Source organism: Rana temporaria, chromosome 4 (genome assembly GCF_905171775.1).
Source record: "Rana temporaria chromosome 4, aRanTem1.1, whole genome shotgun sequence".
Taxonomy (NCBI): Eukaryota; Metazoa; Chordata; class Amphibia; order Anura; family Ranidae; genus Rana; species Rana temporaria.
Window position 1 is genome coordinate 404889156 of NC_053492.1, and position 27515 is coordinate 404916670.

General features: G+C 42.8%; 1 protein-coding gene across 1 annotated transcript in view; it reads left to right on the forward strand.

Annotated features, from left to right (window-relative positions):
• The first annotated feature begins 6500 nt into the window (after window positions 1-6500).
• SLC1A4 (solute carrier family 1 member 4) overlaps window positions 6501-27515 on the forward strand; it is a 70788-nt gene continuing 49773 nt past the window's right edge. The window contains exon 1 of the mRNA XM_040351244.1: window positions 6501-7188. Coding sequence (XP_040207178.1) covers window positions 6659-7188 — 530 coding nt within the window. The 5' untranslated portion in view covers window positions 6501-6658. The remainder of the gene's footprint in view (window positions 7189-27515) is intronic.

Sequence of the window (27515 nt, forward strand, 5' to 3'; positions counted from 1 at the left end):
TATAACGGCGGTGGCCGGTCGGCAAGTGGTTAAGTTAAATACTTGTCTATGTGTTTTTCTGGTGAATAGCCATAAAACATTTCATAAATACAATGTGTAATTAACAAAGGACACCAACCTCCTTGAGAAAAAAAAAAGTGATAATGTTGTTGTGATTACGTGATGAAAAAAATGAATATCACCTGAAAATATTAAAAGGCAAAACAAAAAAAAAAAGGAGATGTGGAGTAAAGAAAAATATTATGGAGATCTGGCTTTTAAAAAAAACAAAACAATTATTCATGAGATCACAAGCAAAAATTACAAGAAGTCAGTATGTGAGAACTCTTAACTGTATAAATACCATCAGCAAAACAACTTATTTATTCTAGCATTAGAACGAAGAAAACAATGCACTGCATTAAATGATGCGCATGACTAAAAGAGCATAATCAACAATCGGTAAAATTAGCATATCATAAGGTCCATGTCAGTAACAAGGGAGAACAAAGGGAGAAAAAAATGAAATAAATGAATGTCCAATAATAGTCCAAAAACACTAGCGGCAGAAATCCTGAAGCAGAAGCGAGCTCTGAAAGATATACAGAAAAGAAGGAGATGCGCCAAACTAAGTGCAGTATGTAAGAATTTAATTAAAAATGATGTCATAAACAATAAATTGGTTACTCACAAACAGAGTGATAACACAGGCAAGATAGGGCAAGAAGCTGGTCCGGTGTCACAGTGTGTCATCAGCAGCTTCAGGGGTTCAAACTGGTATTTCTCAGGACCACAGTGCCAGAGGAGATTAAAATCCAAAGTCTTGGGAGCCTTAGGGAACCGCAGGAGGACTCCGCGCTGAAATAAAAAAAAATGGCGTGGAGTCCCCCCAAAAATCCATACCAGACCCTTTATCTGAGCACGCAACCTGGCAAGCCGCAGGGAAAGAGGGGGGGACGAGAGAGCGCCCCCCCCTCCTGAACCGTACCAGGCCACATGCCCTCAACATGGGGAGGATGTACCCATGATGGGGACAAGGGCCTCATCCCCACAACCCTTGCCTGGTGGTTGTGGGGGTCTGCGGGCGGGGGGCTTATCAGAATCTGGAAGCCCCCTTTAACAAAGGGGACCCCCAGATTCCACCCCCCCTATGTGAATTGATAACGGGTACATTGTTATCACATCAGGCTTTAGCCCCGACCAAACTCACATCCAAAGGAATTCCATCGGAGGAAAAGAGAACATGTTCTCTATGTAAACTCAGACGGAATTCCTCTGAATATCCAATGGAAAAACTCTGATGGGCATACACACGGTTGGAATTTCCGATGGAAAAAGTCTGTCTGACTCTCTCCATCGGAAATTCCGATCGTGTGTACGAGGCATAAAACTGATGGCATGGTGGAAGCAGCTATACTTAAAGGGGCGTGGTCATGCAGTGTTTCCTGTGAAGAGGTGGCGCTACGCTCTCTCCAGGGTTCTGTCCTGAAAGGCAAAGGGAGAAAGTTTGCTACATCCCATAACATAGCTGTAAAAGGCAAATATTAACCACGTGAATGTATCACATTTTTGTATCTAGTATTACAGTCCCCCCTCCATTTTTCTCTCTTTCCCTTTTAAGTGATGATATATGTTTTTACAGTGCATACGAAACATTGCAACTTAAAATGTACCTGTAATTAAAAAAAATCGTGTTATCTTTCCTAGTTTTATGGTGTATTTCCCCTGTGAAAGAGCCAGGTGTGTTCTAATGGTTTACTGACCCTGGGCTGTCAGTATCACTCACAAGGCACACTGCTTACCTGTTATAACCTGATAGTAGAGGTGAAACCATGAAGATGGAGTCTATTAGTTCAATGGCTGTCCAAAGGGATACCTATTTCTGAGACTTTAGCTAAGCTAGGATACTTGAACACTGTAGTGATGAATGTATATCAGATTCCTGGCAGAAAATTCCTGCATAAAAGCGCATAGATGGGTTTTGAGCTACATTCACATAGGTGTACACAATTTACTGATCCTATTATGCATCTTTTTTTAAGCACAAAAGTAATAATCAGTTTTTAAGGTATAAAACTATCACATTTTATTGGTACATCATAAAAATCCATATATTATAATTTAACAACTGTCATTTCCATGATCAGAATTGTGTATTCACATCAAAGATAGTAGCGTAGTATATATTCCAAACATGTTTCACCATTTGGAGCTTCTTCGGGGATTAAGTTATAGATAACATAAATCCATAATATAGTTTTATACACAAAAAATATATTATTTCTATGTTTATATATTTTTATACATATATTTTTGCGTGCAAAACTATATTATGGATTTGTGTTATGTATAACTTATTATTGATTGGACTTTTTTTTTTTCTGATATAGTAAACACTTTAGTAGCGGTCTGTAAAACCCCTGAAGAAGCCCTAAGTGGTGAAAACATGTTGGGAATATATACAACCAGGGCTTTTTTTCAGCTGGAACTTGGTGGAACTCAGTTTCACCACCTCTGGTTCAGGACTTCTGCTCTCTGCTTACCACTATCACTTGGAAACACCGAAGTCCGGCTTTGGTGTTTACCAGTGATAGATTGTCTCCCAATGCCCCCCACAGATCTGATATCCTCAACAGCTCCCACTGAGAGCAGGATTGGAACAAGAGAGATGCAGGTCTTCAGGGTCCACTGCGGATGCCGACAACCCAACTAGATGATCTACCTGCAAGTGAGAGACGAGGAGTCACCTACATTGTGTGGGGAGGTACTAGAGTCGGCTGGGTGCTTTAGCTTAATACAGCAACAAAAGTAAGAGATCTGGAAGACGGTGGAGCTTTTAAGGGGTAGGAATGGGTGAAGTGGAGGGAGAGTCGCATGCAGAGGTCAGTGCTGAAGAGGGGTGAAAATAAGATGTGGATGGGAGATGCAGAGGTAAGCAGCTGTGCAGGAAGGCTGGACTGAGCGTTCTATGTGTAGCGCACCCTAAACCCTGCTCCCTTTAGGCACTGCAAACCCCTGAACTCTGCGCTATGTACATAGCACACCCCCAAACTCTGCATGTAGTGCATGCCTAAACTCTGTACTAAGTACCAAGCGCACCCTGGAACTCTGCACGTAGCGCACCCCGGGGGGTGGTTTTGGGGGGTTGTGGTTGAGTTCCTGCACCTATTTTCTGAGAAAAAAAAACCCCTGTATACAACGCTACTAACTTTGATGTGAGTACACAATTTTGATCATGGAAATGACAGTTGTGAGGCCCCGTACACACGAGAGGATTATCCGCTGGAAACGGTCCTCCGGACCGTTCCCGCAGATAAATCCTCTGGCGGATTTTGATCTGATGGTTGTACTAACCATCAGATCAAAATCCGCACGGAATCCATCCGCGGTGACGTGACGCGCCGTCGCCGCGATGATGACGCGGCGACGTGCGCGACGCTGGAAGATAAAGACTTCCACGCATGCGTCGAATCATTACGACGCATGCGAGGGAGAGGAGCGGACGGATTGATCCGGTGAGTCTGTACAGACCACCGGATCAATCCGCTGGACAGGATTCCAGCGGATAGATTTCTTAGCATGCTAAGACATTTTTATCCGCTGGAAATCCATCGGCCCGAAAAATATCCACGGATAAATATCCGCTGGGCCGTACACACCACAGGATCTATCCGCTGGAACTGATCTGTGGATAAATCCCAGCGGATAGATCCGGTGGTGTGTACGAGGCCTTAGATTCTAATATATGGATTGTATACCTTATATTTTTTTCTGTTCCTTTTTGGCACCGAAAAAATCCCACTATATGTCTCTTGTGTTGTGAATATCATTGCAGGGATGTGGTGCCTAATAACTATGCAACCTAACCACATTAATATTGAAAAAAAAAAAATAATAATGATCAGTGAATACTTGAGTGAAATTGTTCTTTTTTTTTTTCCAATACCTGCATCTGCCATACTATACGTATGTTCTGAGACACAGATTTTTGGAATGTCAGTTCTAGATCTGAATGCAGTGCATGTTTACACATCTGTCTCCATCGGAAATTTTGTAGTAGCCTTCAGATCTGTCAATAAAAAACACTCATTAATACGTTTTTTCATGGCCATGTGAATAAAGTCATAAGCCATAAATGAGCGTAGTTGCATGTAAAAATTATTTCAGCTTTTCTTGGAGTGTGTCATACACATGTAAAATACTATCCAGCAACACAGATTTTTGTAAAAAAAAAAAATTCTGATCTAAATGTTTTACAATTTTACACGCTTGTGTGTACAGGCCCATTCACGTACGACTTACGCAAACGGCGTAAAATACGACGCTGTTCCGACGTTTCCGACGTCCATACCTTAACATGACTTACCCCTGCTTTATGAGGGGTAAACTTACGCCGGACATACGCCTTACGTAAACGGCGTAGCTAAATCCGACGGGCGCAAGTACGTTTGTGAATAGGCGTATCTCGGTCATTTGCATATTCAATGCGTAAATCTACGGAAGAGCCCCTTGCAGCCAGCGTAAATTTAGATCAGTAAAAAAAAAGTCTGAGGCCGCGATTCAGATACATTGTCGTATCTTTGAGCGGGCGTAGCGCATCTCATATGCGATACGCCGACGTAACATTGAGAGGCAAGTACTGTATTCAGAAAGCACTTGCTCCCAAAGTTACGTTGGCGTAGCGTAAATGGGCCGGCGTAAGCCCGCGTAATTTAAAGTAGCAAGGCAGTGGGCGTGTTGTATTGTAATGAAGCGTGACCCCATGTAAATGCATGGCCGATCGAACGGCGCATGCGCGTGCATGCTCAGAATCACGTCGCAAATACTCCCTAAGATACGTCAACTCAATGCTTTCGACGTGAACATAACTTACGCCCAGCCCCATTCACGTACGACTTACGCAAACGACGTAAAATACGACGCTGTTCCGACGTTTCCGACGTCCATACCTTAACATGACTTACACCTGCTTTATGAGGGGTAAACTTACGCTGGACATACGCCTTACATAAACGGCGTAGCTAAATCCGACGGGCGCAAGTACGTTTGTGAATCGGCGTATCTAGGTCATTTGCATATTCGACGCGTAAATCTACGGGAGCGCCCCTTGCGGCCAGCGTAAATATGCACCCAAGATACAACGGCGTAAGGAGACTTACGTCGGTCGTATCTTGCAAAATTCAGGCGTATCTCAGTTCCTGAATAAGCGCATAGATACGACGGTGTTTCTGGATATACGCCGTCGTAAGTCCTTTCTGAATCCGGGCCTGAATGTCTAAAATCCTGGCATTTTAAAGCATCCATGTGCAAGAGGCCTAGGTCTTGCTCACACCAGATGCTTTCAAAGGCATTTTTCAAATGCATCCTGAACGAATTCACAGGAAACTGTTTGCAAAAATCATCATAGTTCACACCATTGCATTCCGTTACAGGTACAGTAGCATGCATTCATTTTGCACCAGAACACGTACAAATGTATAAACACACTGGAATGCATATAGACACATTTTAACCTGCCCAGGCCAATTTTCAGATTTCAGCGTTGTCAGACTTTGAATGCCACTTACTCAGTCATGCAATACCGTACCCAAATGTTTTAATTTTGTTGATAAGAGCTTTCTTTTGGTGGTATTTAATTACCACTGGATTTTAAATTTTTTTGCTGTTTAAATAAAAAAAATACAGAAAAATTTAAAAAAAAAAAACACTTTTTTTATTTGTTTCTGTTATAAAATGTAGCAAAAAAATATATATTTTATCTAGGCTTCAACTGAAATTTTCTGTCGGAATTTCCGGCAAGAAAAATTTGAGAGTTGGTTCTCAAATTTTCCGACGGGAGGAGTTCTTGTCGGAAATTCCGATCTTCTGTATGCAATTCAGACAGAGAAAAATCCTACGCATGCTCGGAATCAAGCCGACGCATGCTCGGAATATTTGAACTTCATTTTTCTCAGCTCGTCGTAGTGTTGTACGTCACCGCGTTCTTGACAGTTGGAATTTGGTGTGACCATGTGTATGCAAGACAAGTTTGAGCCAAAATTCCGTTGGAAAAAAATCTACGTTTTTTTTTTGTCGGAATTCCCGATCGTGTGTACGCGGCATAACAGTGTATGGCCAAGTTTTGTTCTTTTTTAGGTTCTATTCCAGTCTCCTGTGAAAGATGTATATGCAAATAAATACTCTTGTTTCAGACATCCTGCACATCTGTAGAAGTGATACAACAAAGCAATAAATGATGTATAAAGAGCAATACTGAGATCCTCTTTGTGGTTCTGCTTCTACCTTCTAGTAAAGGTGTGAGAAGCCCATCACCTGCTCTATGCATGCCTTGCTCAGCCATTCTGTCCCTTGTCTTGCTGTAGCTGGGCACTGCATATGTGACAGGGCAGCAAGCCAGACTGTGAATAGAGAAATTGAGGGGTGATGAGGGAGACTTGGCATAGACAGGGGCCAGGAGGGAGGGCTATACAGACACATTTGCGGGTGGGAGGGAGAGGAGGAAGCTCTGTTGCATCAGCTGCAGCTTTTTTAGAGGCTGTGTGAGCCTCAGAGTAGAGCAGTGAGAGTCTGGAAGCAGAGAAAACACAAAGCACTGGTCAGCAGCTCCCTCTTTGCCATTGTGTGCTGAAGTCACTCATACCCATCTGATCATCATCAACTCCACACCAAAGTGTCACCAATGATGGAGAAGCCTTACGAAACAAATGGCCACATTGACAAGTATTCTGATTTCAATGTCTACCCAGTGGAAGAAACTAGAAAAGCTGCAAAGAAAAGTCCAGAGTCAAAATGTGCCCAGTTCCTCAAGAAGAATGCCATTGTCATCCTCACAGTGTCTGGGGTGCTGGTAGGGGTTGGCCTGGGCACAGCAGTGAGGACCATGAACTTGACCAAAGCTCAGATGACCTACTTTGCCTTTCCTGGAGAAATGCTGCTGAGGATGCTGAAGATGATTATCCTACCACTGGTGGTGTGCAGCTTGATCTCTGGCGCTGCCAGTCTGGATACCAGATCACTGGGCAAGTTGGGTGGCATTGCTGTGGCTTACTTCTTGGTCACCACTCTCATGGCTTCTGGGTTAGCTATAGCCTTAGCCTTCATAATTAAACCAGGAGCTGAGGCAAATGCTCTGAACTCTAATGCCCTGGGCATTGAAACCACATTCAGCACCACTAAGGAGACCGTGGACTCCTTCCTGGACCTTGCCAGGTAAAATCTTTACTCTACATTAGCCTTAGGATCCTGTGAAACCCTAAAGTTTGTTCTGAGGTGGTTAGGGGTTCCGTGGGCAGTGAGCACTGACCACTAATTTTAGGAAAAAAACAAAATTTTTATTATCTGCGTTTCTTTTCTGTTATGTTTTTTTCATGACTATTACTTAGAATGTGGTGGTATAGAGCAAGAGGGTGTAAAAAATGATCTGCCCTGTGTGTCGAATATACAAGGTATGCTATATTAATTATTCTTATATTTAAAACATTTTACAATTTAATGATCCCTCTATTGTACCACAAACTAATCACCTTTGCCCCTGGGCAAAGTAATGCTCTGGGGCCCCTACAGTGCAGGTAAACAGACATCAAGTAGGTAGGAGTTGGACAAGCGGAGCTTCCCCTTTTGGGTGGAGCTCCGCATTAAAGTGGTTATGCTACAGGTAAGCCTGGATTAAGACTTACCTGTAGCTATCCAGGATATCTCCTAAACCTGCACGGTTTAGGAGATATCCCCTGTCCCCTGCATGTGCCATCGGCACTGGGGAAAAACTGAAGCAATGGCACATATCAGTCTGTGTGCCGCTACCAGCGAAAGTGACGTCATCGTGGCTGCGGCCAATCACAGCGCCAAGCCGCGATACCTGGAAGTAACCCTTGGGAGAGATGTCGGTCGCCTGAGAGGTGTACGAGGACGGCTGCAGGGGCTTCTATATTAGATAAGTAATTAATAATGAGCTAGTATGCTATTTTCGGGGGCAGCGTGGGCTCAAGGACCAGCTACTTTGGGGAAAGTGCAGGGGCCCCACATGCAGCTGGGGCCCCAGGGCAGTGCCCAGGTGTGCCCTCTCATTAAGACAGCCCTGTGTGTACTATCACTTTATCAAGGGAGCGCTATCTTGTTGGGAAAGGAAATAAAACCTGATTATGATTTCAATGATATACTAGATATATATATTTTATTAGGGCGTGTCAGGATTTCTCTAATGATAATAATTCTAGGTGAGGAAACACCTTCCAAAGTAACTTTGAATTGGTAATATTGCCAGGAGTTGAAGATTTACAACAGCTGGATGACGATTGTATAATTTGGCCATAGGCAGGGAGATCTTCCATACTTGGGTGTTCGCCAACCTCATAGGGGCAATTATTTTTTATTTTTTATTAAATGTGCTTTTATTAGGGTTTCACGGGTTAACAGACACATGGATCATATAAGGTGCCATAAAGTGGATATACGGCATGTGCTTTGCTAGTAGAAAATTAGTAAAAAAAATTAAAATTCCATTGCACCTCTTTTTTTAAGTATGACAATATCTGGCCAGTAAAAAGATTGCTTTTTCTTTTGTTGCTATTGACTGGTTTCAAAAATGTTATACTAGGGGAATATTCAGCATCTAAAATTAGACACTTTCTTTGCTTTTAGAATTCATTTAATCCTTATATGTTAAAGAATATTTTAAGCAAAAACCTTTTTGTGTGTTTTGTATAGAGTAGGAAAAGGTTAAAACCCTGGTCATTATTTTATATACAGTAAAACCTTGGATTGCGAGCATAATTCGTTCCAGAAACATGCTTGTAATCCAAAGCACTTGTATATTTAAAGCGGTGGTTCCCCCTTAAAAACAACTTTTTTTTATTCCACTGACCCCCCACATTCTATCACGATTAAGGCACATATTTTTTTTTTCCTGCTGTACATACCTTACTACAGCATCGCTCCAGCGGCACGAGCGTCGGGCGTAAATACGCGAAGGTGTGAATGCAGCCTAAGTGTAGCAATATGGTTACATTTAATGAAGGTACAACATTTAGCAACTTATTGCTACACTTAGAGGTGCCTCTCTTCTCTTTTATACCCTGTAAAAAATGCTTAAAGCGGTGGTTCCCCCTTAAAAACAACTTTTTTTTATTCCACTGCCCCCCCACATTCCATCACGATTAAGGCACATATTTTTTTTCTGCTGTACATACCTTACTACAGCATATTCACCCGTGCATCCGGGTTGCGAGTCCCGCGGGAGTGGGCGTTCCTCACATGCTGTTGATTGACGTTTTTACCAAAAACGAGCTCTCCCCCCGTCACGTAAGCCGCGTCACGATTGGCGAAAGGAGCCGAACGGCGATGCGCATGCGCAGTATAGCGTCGACTCGCCGTTCGGCTCCTTTCGCCAACCGTGACGCGGCTTACGCGACGGGGGGAGAGCTCGTTTTTGGTAAAAACGTCAATCAACAGCATGTGAGGAACGCCCACTCCCGCGGGACTCGCAACCCGGATGCACGGGTGAATATGCTGTAGTAAGGTATGTACAGCAGAAAAAAAATATGTGCCTTAATCGTGATGGAATGTGGGGGGGCAGTGGAATAAAAAAAAGTTGTTTTTAAGGGGGAACCACCGCTTTAAGCATTTTTTACAGGGTATAAAAGAGAAGAGAGGCACCTCTAAGTGTAGCAATAAGTTGCTAAATGTTGTACCTTCATTAAATGTAACCATATTGCTACACTTAGGCTGCATTCACACCTTCGCGTATTTACGCCCGACGCTCGTGCCGCTGGAGGGGTGATTTTACATTCTTGTCTATGGAGATGGTTCACATCTCACGCCGAACGCCGAAACGCTGTACACCTGTCGCCTGAAAACAAGTCCCGGACCCTTTTTTTCAGGCGGCTTTCGGCGTTCGGCATAGACAACAATGTGTTGTAAAAAAAAAAAAAAGACCCGTTTTGTCGTGGCAAATCGTGGTACAATACGCTGCAATTTGTCGCGGTAAAATACGCTGCGTTATAGTGTGAATGCAGCCTTAGAGGCTCCTCTCTTCTTTTTTTATGCTCAGTTGTGACGCTACTCTTATATCAAAACATCCTTGTATATCAAGGCAAAATTTATTCAAACATTTTGCTTGTCTTGCAAAACGCTCTCAAACCAAGTTACTCTCAAACCAAGGTTTTTCTGTATATTTTTTTTGCCATGTGTCCCATTGGGGAGAATCGACTTTACTTCTTGTCCCATAGACTAAAACTGAGTATGATGAAATCTCTCCCAAAGAAAATCTCCTTTTAGGATTGCCATACAAGTTACAATTTGACTGTACAATCTATGTGCAATCAAATAAAAAAATAAAAAAAACATTGTTTTGGCTCTAGATACACCAAACCATGCATTTAGTAAGATTTCCCATATTAAGTGAACATGTGCTGTGCTATATGTCATGTTATGAGATGCTCGTGAGTCTATATACATCACTGGCAGGATAGGTGTTTGTTTCTCACCATGTTTCATTATATAATACAATTTAATTGACTGTAGAATAAATATTGTGTATGTTTGCCATATACATCAATGTACAAGTGCATGGTTAGCAGCATTCTCACACATTTAGCGCTTCCAAATAAAGAACTTACATTAGCAGGGTTATAGCTGCTCTGATATGATGCAATCCCACTACAGGCTTACATCTATATAGTGGGGGCACAATGCATATGCATTATTCAGAAGCCAGTACAAGGCTTTTGAACAACCATTCACAGCGCTGTTAGAACAATCATTTAAATATGTCAGAGCTGATGAATTTTACTGGCACGTGATTACAGCTAAAACTGATCCTGAGACAGAGAGCAATGATCAGACAGATGTTACATGTCTCAGTGCTGAATTGCAGATGTACAGCAAACATAATTTCTCGTATAATTTTATTTCTCTTTGCTTCTTTTTTGGTCTGTTAAATATACCATTGAAAGCGTTTCATTATATTTGTTCGAAAAGTACAAAAAAAAATAAAAATGTTGTTCAAGCCAGAAATCCTGTGAACTGATGACTCCCTGAACTTTCTTCCTCTAGGCTGTTAGTTATCATTGTTCCCTGCTATCTAGACCAGTGTTTTTCAACTCTAGTCCTCAAGGCGCCCCAACAGGTCATGTTTCTGTGGTAATTACTAAGGCAGTGAAACTGATCACATCACCTGTGCAAAATAATGGAAAGCCTAAAACATGACCTGTTGGGGCGCCTTGAGGACTGGAGTTGAGAAACACTGATCTAGACTACAAAACACTTTCCTTCTTATGGAGATGGGAGGGAGATGATATGTAGTCCTAACACACTCCCTATCCCACAGTAAGGCCGCGTACACACGGTTGGACAAAACCGATGAGAATGGACCGAGGTTCAGTTTCATCGGTCCAAACCGACGGTGTGTATAACCCATCGGTCTGTTGTCCTTCGGTCCAAAATTTTAAAACATGCTTTAAAATCGAACCGATGGCCCGCTGCCCGATCGGTCCAAACCGATGGTTAGTACAGAAAGCATCGGTTCAAAACCCGCGCATGCTCAGAATCAATTCGACGCATGCTTGGAAGCATTGAACTTCGTTTTATTCAGCACGTGTTTGACGTCACCGCATTCTGACCCGATCGGTTTTTGGAACGATGGTGTGTACGCACATCAGACCATCAGGCCACTTCAGCGGTGAACCGATGGAAATGGCCCGTCGGACCATTCTCATCGGTTTGGAACGACCGTGTGTACGCGGCCTAAAACATACCTCCCAACTGTCCCGAATTTGCCGGGACTGTCCCGGGATTTGATGTAAGTCCCGGCGGCCGGGCCATTCAAGGCTGAGTCTCAGAGTGGAGTCAAGTGCCAGAACAAGTTTAAGGACTTGGTTGCAGGAGGCGTACTAGTGCAGGCACTGGTTGCTTCTGCCCACCAGGTACGGCGCATGCGTGTACATGCTCAGAATCACGCCGCAAATACTCAATGCTTTCGACGTGAACATAACCTACGCCCAGCCCCATTCACGTACGCTTACGCAAACGACATAAAATATGACGGCTGTTCCGTTGTCCATACCTTGCATGGGCTGCGACACCTATAGAGGTGTTTTATCTTCACGCCGGCGTATGTCTTACGTAATCGGCGTGGCTTACTGTGACGGGCGTACGTACGTTCGTGAATCGGCGTATCTTGCTCATATACATATTCGACGCGTAAATCTGCGTACACGCCCCTAGCGGCCAGCGTAAATATGCAGCCAAGATACGACGAAGTAGGAGACTTACGTTGGTCGTATCTTGGCAACAGTGAGGCGTATCTCAGTTTAAGAATGCGCGCAAAGATACGACGGCGCTCATTCGGACTTACGATGGCGTATCTACTGATACGCTGTTGTAAGTCTCTCTGAATATGGTTATATGTCAGCAGACTGCAATTCATCTTTAATCTGGTGTGAAAATGGCGTAATCACATAGTAAACTTATCAGCAAATTTAGTCTAAAATAGGCATGAAAATCTGGACGGAAATCTAGATATGCCAAATTTGACCATTCCTATGTCCAAATCTAAAAATATCAAGCAGCTGGACCTTATACCATCACATTGTCGGTATAGGTGGCCTGATCTCACCAGATGAGGACAGGTTACATTAATATAGTGCGGTTACTTTGAAATCTTGTTTATTGGTATATAATTTCTTTATAGCGCAAGCTGTGCTCATACTCACTTCAATTCACATTGTGCTGTCTGTCCCCTGCCTGTTATGGGTTCCTGCACCTCAGTATAACAATAATGGGATTTTGTTCAGTGACAAAGCCCAGCGTACAGTAATGTGTTGTAATTGATTTGTGCTGCTATCCTGAACGGCGTTCCTGGAATAGATGAGGAATCCTGGGTAGACTGTCACACTCAGGGGTCTTAAATCATTTATTGGCTCCCAGCAGTGAGTGGCCAATAAAGCAGTTCTTATTCCTTCAGCCGGAAGTTCTTTACCCTGTGAATATAAATGTTTGATATTCCTTAAAAAACTGTAATGCCTCGTACACACGACCAGTTTTCCCATTGGGAAAACTGCTATGACCGCTTTTGGCCGGGAATCCCGGCCGTGTATGTACGCTCCATGGCAGTTTTCCCGACAGGGAAACTTCCGGGAATCCCGGCAGGAAAAATAAGAACATGTTTTCTTTTTTCCTGCCAGGATTCCCGGCGATTTTTAAGCCGCCAGTTTTTTTATGGGGAAAGCCTGCGGTGGAGCATACACACGGCCGGGTTTCCTGACTAAAGCTCTCATGGCAGTTTTTCTGCCAGGAAAACCAGCCGTGTGTAGGGTGAAAGAGCTACCGATCAGGTTCTCAGTTTTCCCCTTGGTTTTCCTGGCAGACTTTTTACCACCAGGCAAACCGATCGTGTGTATGAGGGTGTAAATGTATGGTCGTCTTAAGGGTCCTTTCACATTGACATTCCAATGAGATCCACCTATCAGTTTTTTTAGCAGATCTGAATGTAAGCTGAATGTTAGTCTATGAGCTGGCAGACATATGTGCGTCCATTTACATCCAATTAGCTCTGAATCTGTCTAGGTCTAAACGAGAAAAAAAAAATACTTGCATCTTTTCAAACCTAAACATGCCAGATTAGAGGTGGAAGGATTAAGCAGGTGCACATCTATTTACATCTACTTACCAACAGACCTATCATGGGTCTTGAAATTTCTGTGTGAGCTTGTATGAGTTGCCCCCAAACTAAAAAGACATGTTGATAGGTTGATTGGTTCAACTGAGTGTGTCCTCCAAAACAACTGGACACAGTTCTATGGAGGACACTTCTGTAAACAGCAGCAACGCAGTTTATTTTCACTTACAGCTGGGGACCTTGAGATATTTTATAAATCAGATGCAGCAAGACTGGAATAGTCTTTGGGTTCATGACTGGAGATGCAGTAACTTGTAGAACAGATAGGCTAGACTGCGACAGTCTAAAGATTCACAGCTGGGGACAATAAAGCTTGTAGAACAGATAGTCTAGACTGGAACAGTCTATAGGTTCTGCGCTGGGGACCATGAAGCAGCTTTAGAAGAGATGGGCTAGACTGAAACAGTCTATAGGTTCACAGCTGGGGACCATGAAGCAGCTTTAGATGAGATGGGCTTGACTGAAACAGTCTATAGGTTCATGGCTGGGGACCATGAATCAGCTTGTAGAACAGATAGGAGGCTCTACTCACAGAACCTTAAAACCAGTCCATAGGTGCAATTTTCAGGGCAGGCAGCCCCTCTCTTCTTCAGTTTACCAATCCATCCCCTTTTATGCCCTGTACACACGATCAGGCTTTAGCCCGACCAAACTCACATCGGAATTCCAAGGGAATTCCATCGGAGGAAAAGAGAACATGTTCTCTATGTAAACGCCGACGGAATTCCTCTGAATATCCGATGGAAAAACTCTGATCGTGCAGCAGTAGAGTAATGAGCAATGGAATTTATTCAGTTTTAATGCATTTTTTTTATCGACAATTGGAAAATCGGCATAAAACGGCACAGAATCAGAGCTTACTCTGGTTGGGCTGAGCTGTTTTTGGCCTCAGTACTACAAAATAATTATTCAGTGTGTCTACACCACAAGTTAATTTTTTATTACATTGCACTATTGACTCTGGATACTGTCAGCCTCAGTAGAAACATGTTACTTTATCTAACCTTTGATTTGAAGCATGTCCAAATGCTTTTTTCTCAGTGACAGATTCCTCTAAACTCTCAAGTACCAAAGTTAGTGTAGAATGCAGCTTGACATGTGCTGGGATATTTACAACATACTGACGTTATTTTTGTCACAGATATATAAAAATGGCTGACACATAATTCAAGCATAAACAGCAAACATGTTCACGGGCTAGAAAGCATAGTCAGGCAAGCTCAGATTTAGCCACAGCTCACAACTTCCCTTATTTGGAGGGACTTTCCTGCTTTGGGGACTAAGGGGCAGATCCACAGCCAGCCGCCGTAACTTATCTTTTCCCATTTAAGTTACACTGCCGGAAAATTTCTACCTAAGTGCTAGATCCACAAAGCACTTACCTAGAAATTTTCGGGTGTGTAACTTAAATTCCGCCGGCGCAAGGCGTTCCTATTCAAATGGGGACGAGTCCCATTTAAATTAGGCGCGCTCCCGCGCCGGACGTACTGCGCATGCTCGTGACGTCATTTTCCCGACGTGCATAGCGCGAAATTACGTTACGCCGAGCTTTGTGAATCGCGCCGGGTCAAAAAAATTGCGTCAAAAAAAAAAAAGATACGGCGGGGAAAAAAAAATAAAAAATAAAAAATAACAGCGTCGCGGGTAAGAAGGGTCTACTTTTACAAGGTGTAAACAGTTTACACTTTGTAAAAGCAGCCCTAATTTTACACATGCAACTTAATACTTACGGAGAAAAAACGAAGTGTAAAAGCTTTGTGGATCTCCGTAAGTGCTAATTTGCATACCCGAAGCGGCATTTCGACACAAAATGCCCCCCAGCGGCAGATGCGGTACTGCATCCTTCTGCCTATCTTTTGGAAACTGATTCTGTGGATCAGTTCCAAAGATAGAAACAGGGATACAACGGCGTATCAGTAGATACGCCGGCGTATCCCTTTTGAGGATCTGGCCCTAAATTCCTCCTTTCCTCTTTCCTTCTACGTTGTCCCTGTTTTTAGTCTGATGTATATCATTATTTTTATTATACAGAATTTGAATAGCACCAACAGTTTACGCATGCTTTACAAAATGGAAGGAGACAGTACAGTTAGAATATAATTCAATACAAGAGGGATCAGAAGGCTCTGCTCAATAGATCTTGCAATCTGAAAGGAAGGTTCAAGTGATAAAAAAGGTAAAAAAGAGGTACAAAAGAGGATGGGCTAATAGAGAATGTAAAAGTGTTAGTTAGAGGTGGGATAGGCTTTTCTAAAGAGATAAGATAGTCAGTAAGGACAGAGTAGGAGATAGTCAGGGAGAATTGGAATAAGCAGTTCCAGAAGATGGGAGAGGCTCTGGAGAAGTCCTATAAGTGAGCACGAGAGGAAGTGACAAGGAAGCTAGAGAGCAGGGGGTCTTGGGAGCAGCAAAGATAATGATTTGGTTGTTGTGGGTTTTTTTGGGACAAGGTTACTGTAGTGATGTAGCTGGGGACAGAATTATGGATGGTTTTCTAGGTTGTTGTTAGTATTTAGAACTATTATTTTTTGGATAAGCGGAAGCCAGTGGATGGATTAGCAGAGGGATAACAGACACTGAATGGCTGGTAGTTGAGTTGAGAGATAACCAGAGAGTGAATTTAGTAGCTTTGTGGTGTCATTGGTTAAGAAGGGGCGTATAGACCTCCACTAAAAGTAAAATTCAATTACATTAACGTTAAAATGTACTATTTGAAATATAGCTAAAACTAAAGCATTTTTTTTAGTTTTGGATAGAATAAGGGCAGATTTATTACCCCTGTTAGCTTTTTATTTTTTTTTTATTTTTTTTTTGGTACGTCTTGTTGGGGAGTTTTCCTTTGCTGTCTCATAACCACAACAGAAAGTGAAAGAAATTCTCTCCAAAGAGAGGGAAATCCTCTCTAAAACAGATGTCACTGGAATATGTGTATCGTATTTTCCGGCATATAAGACGACTGGGCGTATAAGACGACCCCCTAATTTTCCAGGAAAAATGTTGGTTTTGGGATATACTCACTGTATAAGACTACCCCCTTACTACTAGTCTTTCTGGAAGCTGAGGGGTAGCCAGAACCGCTGACAGAAACAGGCTTTTTCATATCTCACTGTGCCATTACATTACATTCCTCACTGTGCCATTACATCACTTGCCCCTCACTGTGCCATCACTTGCCCCTCACTGTGCCATCACTTGCCCCCTCACTGTGCCATCACTTGCCCCCTCTCTGTGCCATCACTTGCCCCCTCTCTGTGCCATCACTTGCCCCCTCTCTGTGCCATCACTTGCCCCCTCTCTGTGCCATCACTTTCCCCCTCTCTGTGCCATCACTTGCCCCCTCTCTGTGCCATCACTTGCCCCCACTGTGCAATCACTGCAAACGGTGCATTTACTCACTTTTTTTCTGAATAGCAGGCGGTGACAGTCTCCGTGCTGCGAGCGTGAATGATTTAAAAGACGCTCCTTCTCCTCAGAGTGTTCTGTGATAGGCGGAACACAAATTTTCCCAGCAGCGCCTCTCTTCTGTGTTCCGCCTATCACGGATGTCTTCTCATCTCGTCCGAGGATGAGAAGGCATCTGTGATAGGAGGAACACAGAACAGAGGCGCTGCTGGGAAGATTTGTGTTCCGCCTATCACAGAACACTCTGAGGAGAAGGAGCGTCTTTTAAATCATTCACGCTCGCAGCACGGAGACCGTCTCCGGTGTATAAGACGACCCCCGACTTTGGATGCATTTTTTGCATCCAGAAAGTCGTCTTATACGCCGGAAAATACGGTACCCATTGGAATGTTTCCCCTCTCCTGTTCTGGTGACAACTCAAAATTTTGGATCTTCTCTAGCTTTAACAGTCAGTAACTATGGTCACCAGGGCAAATTGGTAGGGTAAAGCACTAAAAACCTGTCAGTTTTTCTAATCCTTCTAACCCCTAGACATACATAAACTGCTGTTGTACTGCAACAACATTTTCATCCAATCTCTAAATTATTCCATATGTTATGTTAAAAAAATCCAGTACAAATGAAATATAGTGGAAAAAAATACTTAACTAAATATTTTTGGATTAATAATTTATGTAAATGAGGGTGTGGTCTCCACCAGGACCAGCACCAGTTAGCTGACCCGCAGCTCCTGCTCATCCTCGGCCTCCATTCTCATTTCAGCTTCCAGGTGCCACCTCCAGCCCTCTCCGACCACAGTCCTGCACCAGAAACAGGAAGTGTGCCCTGAGACTCCCTGGCCAATTGGCTCTCAGTTGGCCTGGGAGGAGAATTGGGAAGACAAAAGCGAATATTAATTTGCTGTTGTCACCCAACTGGGTGGGCTTAGGGTGCACTGCTCTGTGCACCGAACCCACCCTTTTTTCAAGCAAATTAAAACCTCAGGCTCTTATCATGAGTTTAATGGAAAAAAAAGCATTGGAATATATGCTTCCATCACCCTGCATGTAGATTAGGGCCAGGTGCATGGATTAGGGGGGCGGTGCACCTGCGCTCCATATGGATGGGCCGCCACTGCCTCTGGATGATCTATGTACATTACAAAGATTTTAACAAACTTTGTTGCAGATTTCTACCTTTTGTTACTGTGTATTTCTCTATGCCCATGTGGGAAAGTGAATCTAATGGGGGGTGGTTTCATATTTATCAATCAGCTGTGCACCTGCAGGGCTATAATGAGGAAAGCTGCAGGGTCTGCATCCCTTAAGATGTGATTTTCTATTGGTAGTGTAGGGGCCCGATGGTGAGCAGACATCCTTCCTTGTAGAGTGGGTTAACAGGCATGGTGGGTGTAATTCAAGATAAAAAGATGGGCACCAGTCACTTTTATAATGCGAACAAGAGATGTATTGTCTCTTAACAAGAACTGTGGGAGAGCGGGTTAGGACCAGGACACCCTTAGGTAGATGCTATGTTAATTGGCAGACTCTGAGACACTATAGGTAGACAGCTATACAGGGAAAGGCCTCCAGCCGGATGCCATATCTGTATAGGTAGGACCGCTGTCTCCTATGGCAACTTAACTTGTAACAGTCAGTCATACATAACAGGGTAAGGCCCCTTTCACACTTATACGATTTGTCCCACGATTTTGGACTGCAAAATTGCATAACAAGTCATTCTCCATGATTTTCAATGACTACAATTCGTGCCGACTTCAAAGTAGTTTCTGCACTACTTTTTTAGTCAAATCCCCGTATTAACGATCTGACTTATGCCGCGTACACACGATCGGTTTAACCGATGAGAATGGTCTGATGGACCGTTTTCAGCGGTCAAAACCGATCGTGTGTGGGCGCCATCGGTTAGTTAACCATCGGTAAAAAAAAAGCCAACTTGTTTTAAAATTAACCAAGGGATTCCTAACCGATAGGACAAAACCGATCGTTAGTAGGCACGACCATCGGTTAAAAATCCATGCATGCTCAGAATTAAGTCAACGCATGCTTGGAAGCATTGAATTTCGTTTTTTTCAGCACGTCGTGTGTTTTACGTCACCGCGTTCTGACACGATCGTTTTTTTAACCGATGGTGTGTAGGTGCGACGGACCATCAGTCAGCTTCATCGGTTAACCGATGAAAACGGTCCATCGGTCCGTTCTCATCGGATGAACTAATCGCGTGGACATGGCATTCGTCATGCGTCGTGCATGAAGGGGAATTCCACGCCAATTTTTTTTTTTAAACGGCATGGGTTCCCCCTCCAAGAGCAGTCTGGTATGGATTTGAAGGGGTACCCCCATGCTGTTCTTGTGGCGTGGGGGTTCCCCCCAAAATCTATACCAGACATGCAGCCTGGCAGGTCAGGAAAAGGGGTGGGGATGAGAGAGCCCCCCTCCTCAACCGTACCAGGCCACATGCCCTCAACATGGGGGTGTGGGTGCTTTGAGGCAGGGGGGTCCTGCACCCCCCACCCCAAAGCACCTTGTCCCCATGTTGATGAGAACAAGGGCCTTCTCCCGACAACCCTGGTTGTTGGTTGTCTGGGTCTGCGGGCGGGGGGCTTATCGGAATCTGGAAGCCCCCTTTAATAAGGGGGCCCCAGATCCCAGCCCCCCACTCTATGTGAATAAGTATGGGGTACAGATTGTTTGAAAGTGTTTAGTGGGGTTAGATCCAGAATTGTTGGTAATATAATCATTATGAAGGCCAATACAAGTTTTGGTAAACAGATAAACCTATCCAGGTTGATGTTATTTAATATTTGAGTTATCCAGTCAAGTGAACTCATACTGTACATGCAAGATGATATGCCTGCAACCTGTATTGTTATACTCTCATGGTAGGAATATGTAAGGAAATACCAGTATGTGTGTCTTTGAATGGAGGAAATGTAATGGGAGTCCTATTTTAAATTGCTAAACAGTGCTACAGACTAAGAACTGAGAAAGAGCCAGGCTACTGACGGAGAGCCTTTCAAAGAACAGGAACTTTGCCAGATGCCCCAAGTTTCAGCTCTTTGTTCTCTAGAAAGCACACTGCTACTGTATGAATAGACTTCCAAAATACGGCTGCTGAATGCTGAGAGCTTTATTGCACCAAAGAAAGCAGTACACTTCTGACACAGAATAAGTGAAGAACACGTTATTCACTAACATAAGAGAATATTCTGAACAGAACAAAAACATACCACCCAAATCTTCTGTTTTCTCGGCTTATCTTATGGACGATGGGCTTCTTGTCAGCAATTCTTTATTGTATGTTAGTAATTTTTCTTACATGACAATATACATTTAAAAACTCTCCTTGCATCCAGCAAATTAACCCTACTAATAAATATTCTAAATGTATTGATTTACATAGAGTTAAGGAAAGACATGGATAAAGGAAGTTAGAACTGCCATTATAGCTTGTGCTAAAGCTTTAAAAAGGAACAACACTTTTAATACATCATGTCAAATAGAGCTTCCAATAGCCATTACTTTTATTAAATGAATACATTATGAGCTTTTAGCGTTCCTTAATACATTTAGTCTAGGACCACTTTTGGATAAAACTGTAAAGCCTTGTACACACAACCGGTTTTCCCGTCGGGCAAAACTGCCATAAGAGCTTTTGGCTGGGAAAACCGGCTGTGTGTATCGCAGTTTTCCCGACAGGAAAATTGTCGGGAAAAAAAAGAGGACCAGCTCTCTTTTTTCCCGCCGGGTTTCCCGGAAATCTTTTATCCGGCAGTTTTCCTATGTGAAAAACTGCGATGGAGCATACACACGGCCGGGATTCACGACCAAAGCTCCATCGCAGTTTTCCTGTCGGGAAAACCTCTCGTGTGTAGGGGGGAAAACTTACTGAGCAGGTTCTCGGTTTTACCCTCGGGATTCCCGGCCAATTTTTTACCGTCGGGAATCCCATACATGTGTACGAGGCTTGAAACTCTGTCTTCTACTCAGTGATTGGTTGTTTTGGGCAAATACAATAGATTTCATTGGTTAGAAGGGATATGCTGTGGCTTAAGAGGCGTCAGAAGCACCCTCGTAGGGGGCTCCCAGGCTTGTAGAATACTGAGTAACACGTGGAGGATCATTGGGATACATTCTAAGCTCTGAGTAGATGTTCAGCCGATCCTACAAAGCATTATGTAGAAACAGTGTGGGGTCTTCTCTGCCTGAAACTGATGCTGCATTTGTATTACTAATGGTAGACCATTTGTCTTCAAGTTGAGGTTTGCTTTACAAAAAAATGCAAAAGCAATAATAGGAAGCAGTAACAAACAGGCAACCTATACTGCATCTATGGACCATGTCAGTTGCTGTTCAGTGTTCAGCATTCAGTAAAAGGAATGCAGTTTCCATGGGAGAGAGGAGAAGTCTCCACTTGAAGATGGAGGTCTGTAAGGAAGGCTCTAGTGCAGTGGTTCTCAACCTTTCTAGTGCCGTGACCCATTGATAAAATTACCCAAGTTATGGGGACCCCTAACAGTAACATGATTGTGTAGCGCGGGTTGTCAGCACCCAAGGCAAGGCAAGTAATTTGAGCCCCTAACCTACTGACATTTAGCGCTTCCCGAGTCCCTTCCACTCGTACTTTATTAAAACCCCTTATGGTACATTTTAGTATGTCCCACTCTTTCTCTTTGTTCTCCTTTCTTTCCCTTTTACCTTTCTCTATCTTAAAAAAAATGTTCCCCATCTCTCTCACTAGCCGTATTTTTTGTTCTCTTATTCTTTCTCTCCCTTTCTTTGTTCCTCCCCCTCTTTTTTTCTCCCTTCCATGTATTCTCTATTTTTACTCCTTGGTGGGGGGTGGGGGGATTTGGGATCAGTGGCAGTGCTGGGGGAGGAGTTCTGATCAGCCAACTTAGGTGCTCTTGATCAAGGTCATATGCTGATCTGAGAACTGTTTGGTGACCCCTGGCAAATCATGATTCGACCCCCGAGGGGGTCCCGACCCCCAGGTTGAGAACCACTGCTCTAGTGTTTGTGTGCCCTGGCACAAAGCAATGCTGCCATCTCAGTCCAAATTAGTAAAACGCACAGGTAGATTTTATATCTTGTCTGCAGAACAAACTACCTTCCAGTAAAAAAAAAAAGTTGCTACCCATCATTAGCAAGTATCTTCCCCAGGAAAAGTTTCAGCTTCCTACTTTGATAACATTTGGGTGCTGCTAATTAACCACCCAATTACCCTGCTATTATCGTAAGTGGCAAGATCTATACCAGTTGAAATGACCAATGAATGCTGTATGTTTGAAAGGGTTTCAGGTGATAATTTGGAGTAGTACAGTCAACCACCCTGTTCTGAAGGTTCTTATTCTGGCCATACACTCTACGAAAAATCGTCCGAACGAACTTTCGAAAAACGAACGTTCGGCTGTGAGAGCAAACGATATTGGCATCATGTAATGACCGATAAATCATTCAGTGGACATAAATAAAATAAAAAATGGTTATTTTTTTTACATATACCTAGTGCAGAAAGTTTGGACGGGAAAGACATTAACCTTCCGATTTATCGTTCGTTCGGCAAACTTTTTTTGGGTCAAAAGAAACGTCCCAACGATTATCAATGTTGTGGCCATTAACTGTTCGAAAAACGAACGAACTGTCTGAATGACCGAATTTCGGGCAATTTTTCGTATAGTGTATGGCCAGCATTACAAAGGTTCAGAACCATTGCTTTTTTTTTTGGAATTAAGTAGATGTTAAATTCACAAATAGAAAAATCACTTAGCTATGGAATTGTTATGTTATTCCATGAAATGTGCATTTACTGTTGAAACACCTAAAGTGGTAAAGTGGCTTCAGGATTTTTACCATGCATTGGGCAGTTATTCCAGCACAGTCCCACAACATGGATAGGGCAAAATGTCTTGACTCCTATGTTCACACCATTCAGTTCAAAAGTACTTTTTTCACCACAGTGCAGTGTGAGGCAATCCACGGACTCATACTGCATGTTCAGCAATTAAGCTTTATGTTTGACATCTCAATAAAGTTTGTTTAACCACTTTCCCCCCAAGGTACGTAATATGATGACCTGGGCTTTGAGTGGGGATATCTGAATGATGCCTGCAGCTACAGACATCATCCAGATATAATTGTGTTCAGCCAGCGATTCCCTGCAATGTAAGGACAATCATAGCAGCAGTTTAGCCGCTTGATTGTTCTTACAGGCGGCGGAAAGGGATGCCCCCTCTCGCTGCCCTCCAGTGCTGTACCGGCTCACCCGTGCGATCGGTGAGCCAAAGAAGGAATCCGCCGATGCCGAAATTTAGCCATAGAGAAAACCGAGGGCCAGATGGTCCCCGGCAGTCTCTATGACTCTCAGGGGCCCGGGCACAACATTATAATGTCACATCCAGGCCAGCGGAAGAAAACAATGCTGGGGACTTGGCAAGAAAGCCGGAGTTTGTTAATTGTTTTTTTTTTATCCAAGCCTTTCCAGCCTGGAGGAGAGATGTGGGGACTTATAGACCCCACATCTTTCTATACAGAGAACCTGTCACACACGATTCCTATTACAAGGGATGTTTACATTCCTTGTAGAAGGAATAAAAGTGATTAAAACTATTTTTTTAAAGGGAAAGTGTAAAAAAAAAAATAAACAATAAAAAAAAAAATTTAAGCGCCCCGTCCCTGTGTGCTCACACGCAAAAGAGAACGCATTCATACATCGAGCCCGCATATGTGAGATATTACTGTGAATCTTAGAGCAAGATCAATAATTGTAGCCCAGGACCTCTACTGTGACCTGTAGCAAAGTGCCGCCTATAGAGATTTTTAAGTACCAAAGTTTGGTGCCATTCAATGAATGTGTGCAATTTTAAAGTGTGACATGTTGGGTATCTATTTACTCTTATATCTTTCACATTAATCAAAAAAAAAGGATAACTTTACTGTTTTATTTTATTTATTTGAAAAAGCAGCCCCCCCTAAATACTTACCTGAGCCTTATCTCGATCCAGGTCTGTGTTCAAGAATTTCTCTCTCTCCCTCCTCACTGGATTCTCACTGTCAACTATTTTCAGTGACAAACAAGCAGGGGACAGGGCCGAGCAGCACAATGTGTGTCAGTAGACACACACAGCAAGGCTCAGGATCGAGCCTGCACATGTGCCAGCATAGGAAGCGGCTTCCTATAGTGGCATACAAAGAACAGAAAGAGCCAGGATCACGTGAGGGTGACCCTAGAAGAGGAGGATCAGGGGCGTTCTGTGAAAAACAATTGCACAGAGCAGGCAAGTATGACATATTTGTTATAAAATAAAAAATAAAAAGAAGGCCTGTAAAGAAGAACCAATTATGATCACATATATATATATATATATATATATATATATATATATATATATATATATATATATATATATTTGCCACTAGTAAAAATGTTTTCTTTTCCTTCTCTTCTCAATAGACTCATTGTTTAGGCTCACATTTTTTGCCAGCCAGAAGCTAGTTTTATATTAAAATGGTTCTAAAGCCTTAAAGTGGATGTAAACCTGATTCATGAAATTTGAGATGGGCACGTAAATCTGCAGTGTTTTCTTATCTCTCTCCAAAGCCCTAAGTCCTGTGGCTTTCTCCTGCCCCGTTATTCTGTTATCAGCATGATAACTTCTGACAAGTTCTCTGACACCTGTGATAAAAACAGTCTGAAATTTTTGTCAGGGCGGGTGCTATAAATAGATTAGTAGACAGCTGGTCAATTTACAGCACAACTATGCAAGTCTCTGCCTATGAGGAGAGGGGGTGTGTGCCTTTCCTCCAATTAGCTATCTCACAGTGTATGGCAAGACTACCCTCCCCCTGCTGGAACAGGAAGAGAAAATTCTAACAGGACATGCACTTTCTAAACAGTGTATAAATCTGAAGACAGCAGATATACATACAAAACTTATGTAGGGAGATTTGTTTAATACCTGTGTATCATCTGAGGCTGTTCACTTCACTGGGTATATGTAAGGGTTTACATCCACGTTAAGGTTTTTCACCTTGATGCAATTTATGCATTAAGGTGAAAAACCAACTGTGCTGCCACTCCCCACCAGACCCCCCTCCTACCCTTTTTTCTTACCCGAGTCCGATCCGATCCAGTGATGTACACAAATGCAGCAGCGTGAGCTGTTGTCTCTCTCCTCATTGGACAAATTGATATTAACATACACAATGGCTCCTGCTGCTGTCAATAAAATCCTGTGACATGAGTCCTGATGTCTGTTTCAATGGCTTTCAAGCGACTTTCCTTGGGGCACCTGATTAAGAGGGGGGCCTGGAGGTCCCCAGAAGAAGAGAATTTGGGGCTGCTCTGTGAAAAACTATTGCACAGAGCAAGTAAGTATAGGCATGTTTGTTATTTTTTTCTTTTTTTTAAACCTGAAGGTTTACCACCACTTTAAGGAGAAATAACTTTTATGATCATCTTCCTCAACCAACTTTTACAATTAAAAAAAAATAGAAAAGTGATGATATAAAGTACATATTAAAAATGTTGCTGATCTGTTTATACCATTAGTGAAAGAACGATCCAAAAAAATGTATGTAAAAATAAAAATAAAATAATACAAAAGATAACAAAAATTATGCACGTGTTATGCTTTGGTGAATTTAGCCATGAGGACACCATGCTTCTTGATACCACATTGGCTGCTATATCGGTCCTGGATTCATCCTTCATAAACTTTTACCTCCTTTGGTAAAGATGTCTTGTTATATTTGCGTTTTTGAACCTGATGAAAGGTATTTGTCAGAGATTATCATTTTGGGTCACATTGCCCTGAGCTGCCGCTTGATTAAACATTTTACCAGACAAAACACATTTATTAAAGTCTATTGTTAGAGGTAAAAAGTGTCATTTTTACCTACTGAATTGGACACAGTTCACCATGTAATTGAAGAGAGGGTTCATGTACGAGGGCACTGCTGTGTGTCTGTGTCCTGCTGTACTCTGTTCTGTTTTCCATTAGGTGAACAAGGTTTAGCTGGCACTTTTTTCCATAGGGATGAATTAACTAAGTTAAGAGTACATGAGACATGAGGACTCAGAATGTATGCATTTATGAGCGTTAAAGTATATTTGCACTTTCAAAGTCAAATTTGAGAAAGCCCTATTATATGTACATAAGGCACTAATGGATATACCTATTCAAGTATTCATTAATGGACAATAAGCAGGTAGTTTGTGGAGAGAACAAAGAAAAACCCCAACAACATTCACACACATTCAAGCCTATACCACCTAAGCCACATACGACCCTGTATCAATGGTACATTTTCAAGGTCCCCCTATGATAATTCCGCACAGAAAAATCCCTGGCTAATGTGTAGCCAACTTTCAGATCACTGTTCCAATGCTACATTAGTGGATAGAGACTCACTAAGTAAGTTGTGATGATAGGACATCCCCCCAAGAAATCCTCTAAGACATCTAGCCATGGTTGCCGTATTTTGGTGAATTTCTTAGGGCATGTCCTACTTTTATATATCAATTTAAATTGGGGAGAACCCCATGAACGCTACAGAAGAAGGCGTCAGCCGAAAGAGAGCCTACATCCTTCCAATGCAATAAGATGGTTTTACGTGCATAAAATAACAGTATATGTAACAAAGTCCTAGCATGTGTACGAGTAACATGATCATTAAGGACACCTAAAAGTCCAACCTCCGGGATATGAGGTATTGGCAAATGAAGCTTGTGGTCAAAAATAGGCAAATAGATCCTTCCAATAGGTCGAGAGTCCAGGACAGTTCCAAAACATATGAAAAAAGTTGGCAGCAATCAAATCTGAACATCTAGAACATGCAATATCCTGACCCAGTCCCATCCAAACTAGCCTGGCTGGTGTGTAGCGTAAGTGATGTATGAACTTAAATTGGATCAATAGGTCAGCAGTGCTGATTATATCCTGAAAACATATCTCGGTTGCCTCTTCCCAGTCCTCTTCAGAAAGTTAGGGCATTGACAGCAGCCATTTGCGATGAGAGTTCAGGAAAGGATTAGCCCCCACCAACTGGAGGCGACCATAACAGGTCATCACCAACTTGGAGATCTCCGGAAATGATAAGAGGTCCTCTATAGAAGATTACATGAGTTCAATGGTCAATGACCCAAACTGTGCTCGAATAGCATGTCGTGGTAAAAGATATTTTAAATAAGAACTTATTTTCAAGGCCATATTTATGTCTAAGTGTGTCAAAGGGCACCAAGGTATTATCCTCAACTATATGAGAGAGATGAGTAACTCCAAATCGACCCCACTAGGGACAGTCCGGGTGACCAAAGAGCTCAGAGAGATTAGGATTCTTCCACACGGGGATCTATGGCGACATACCCAAAAAGGCCTGTGTCAGAATTTTTCCCCCCTCCCTCCATGCCACAAAACTAACATCAACAGGAGAAAATCTGGAGCCACCGGATCTCCTTGACC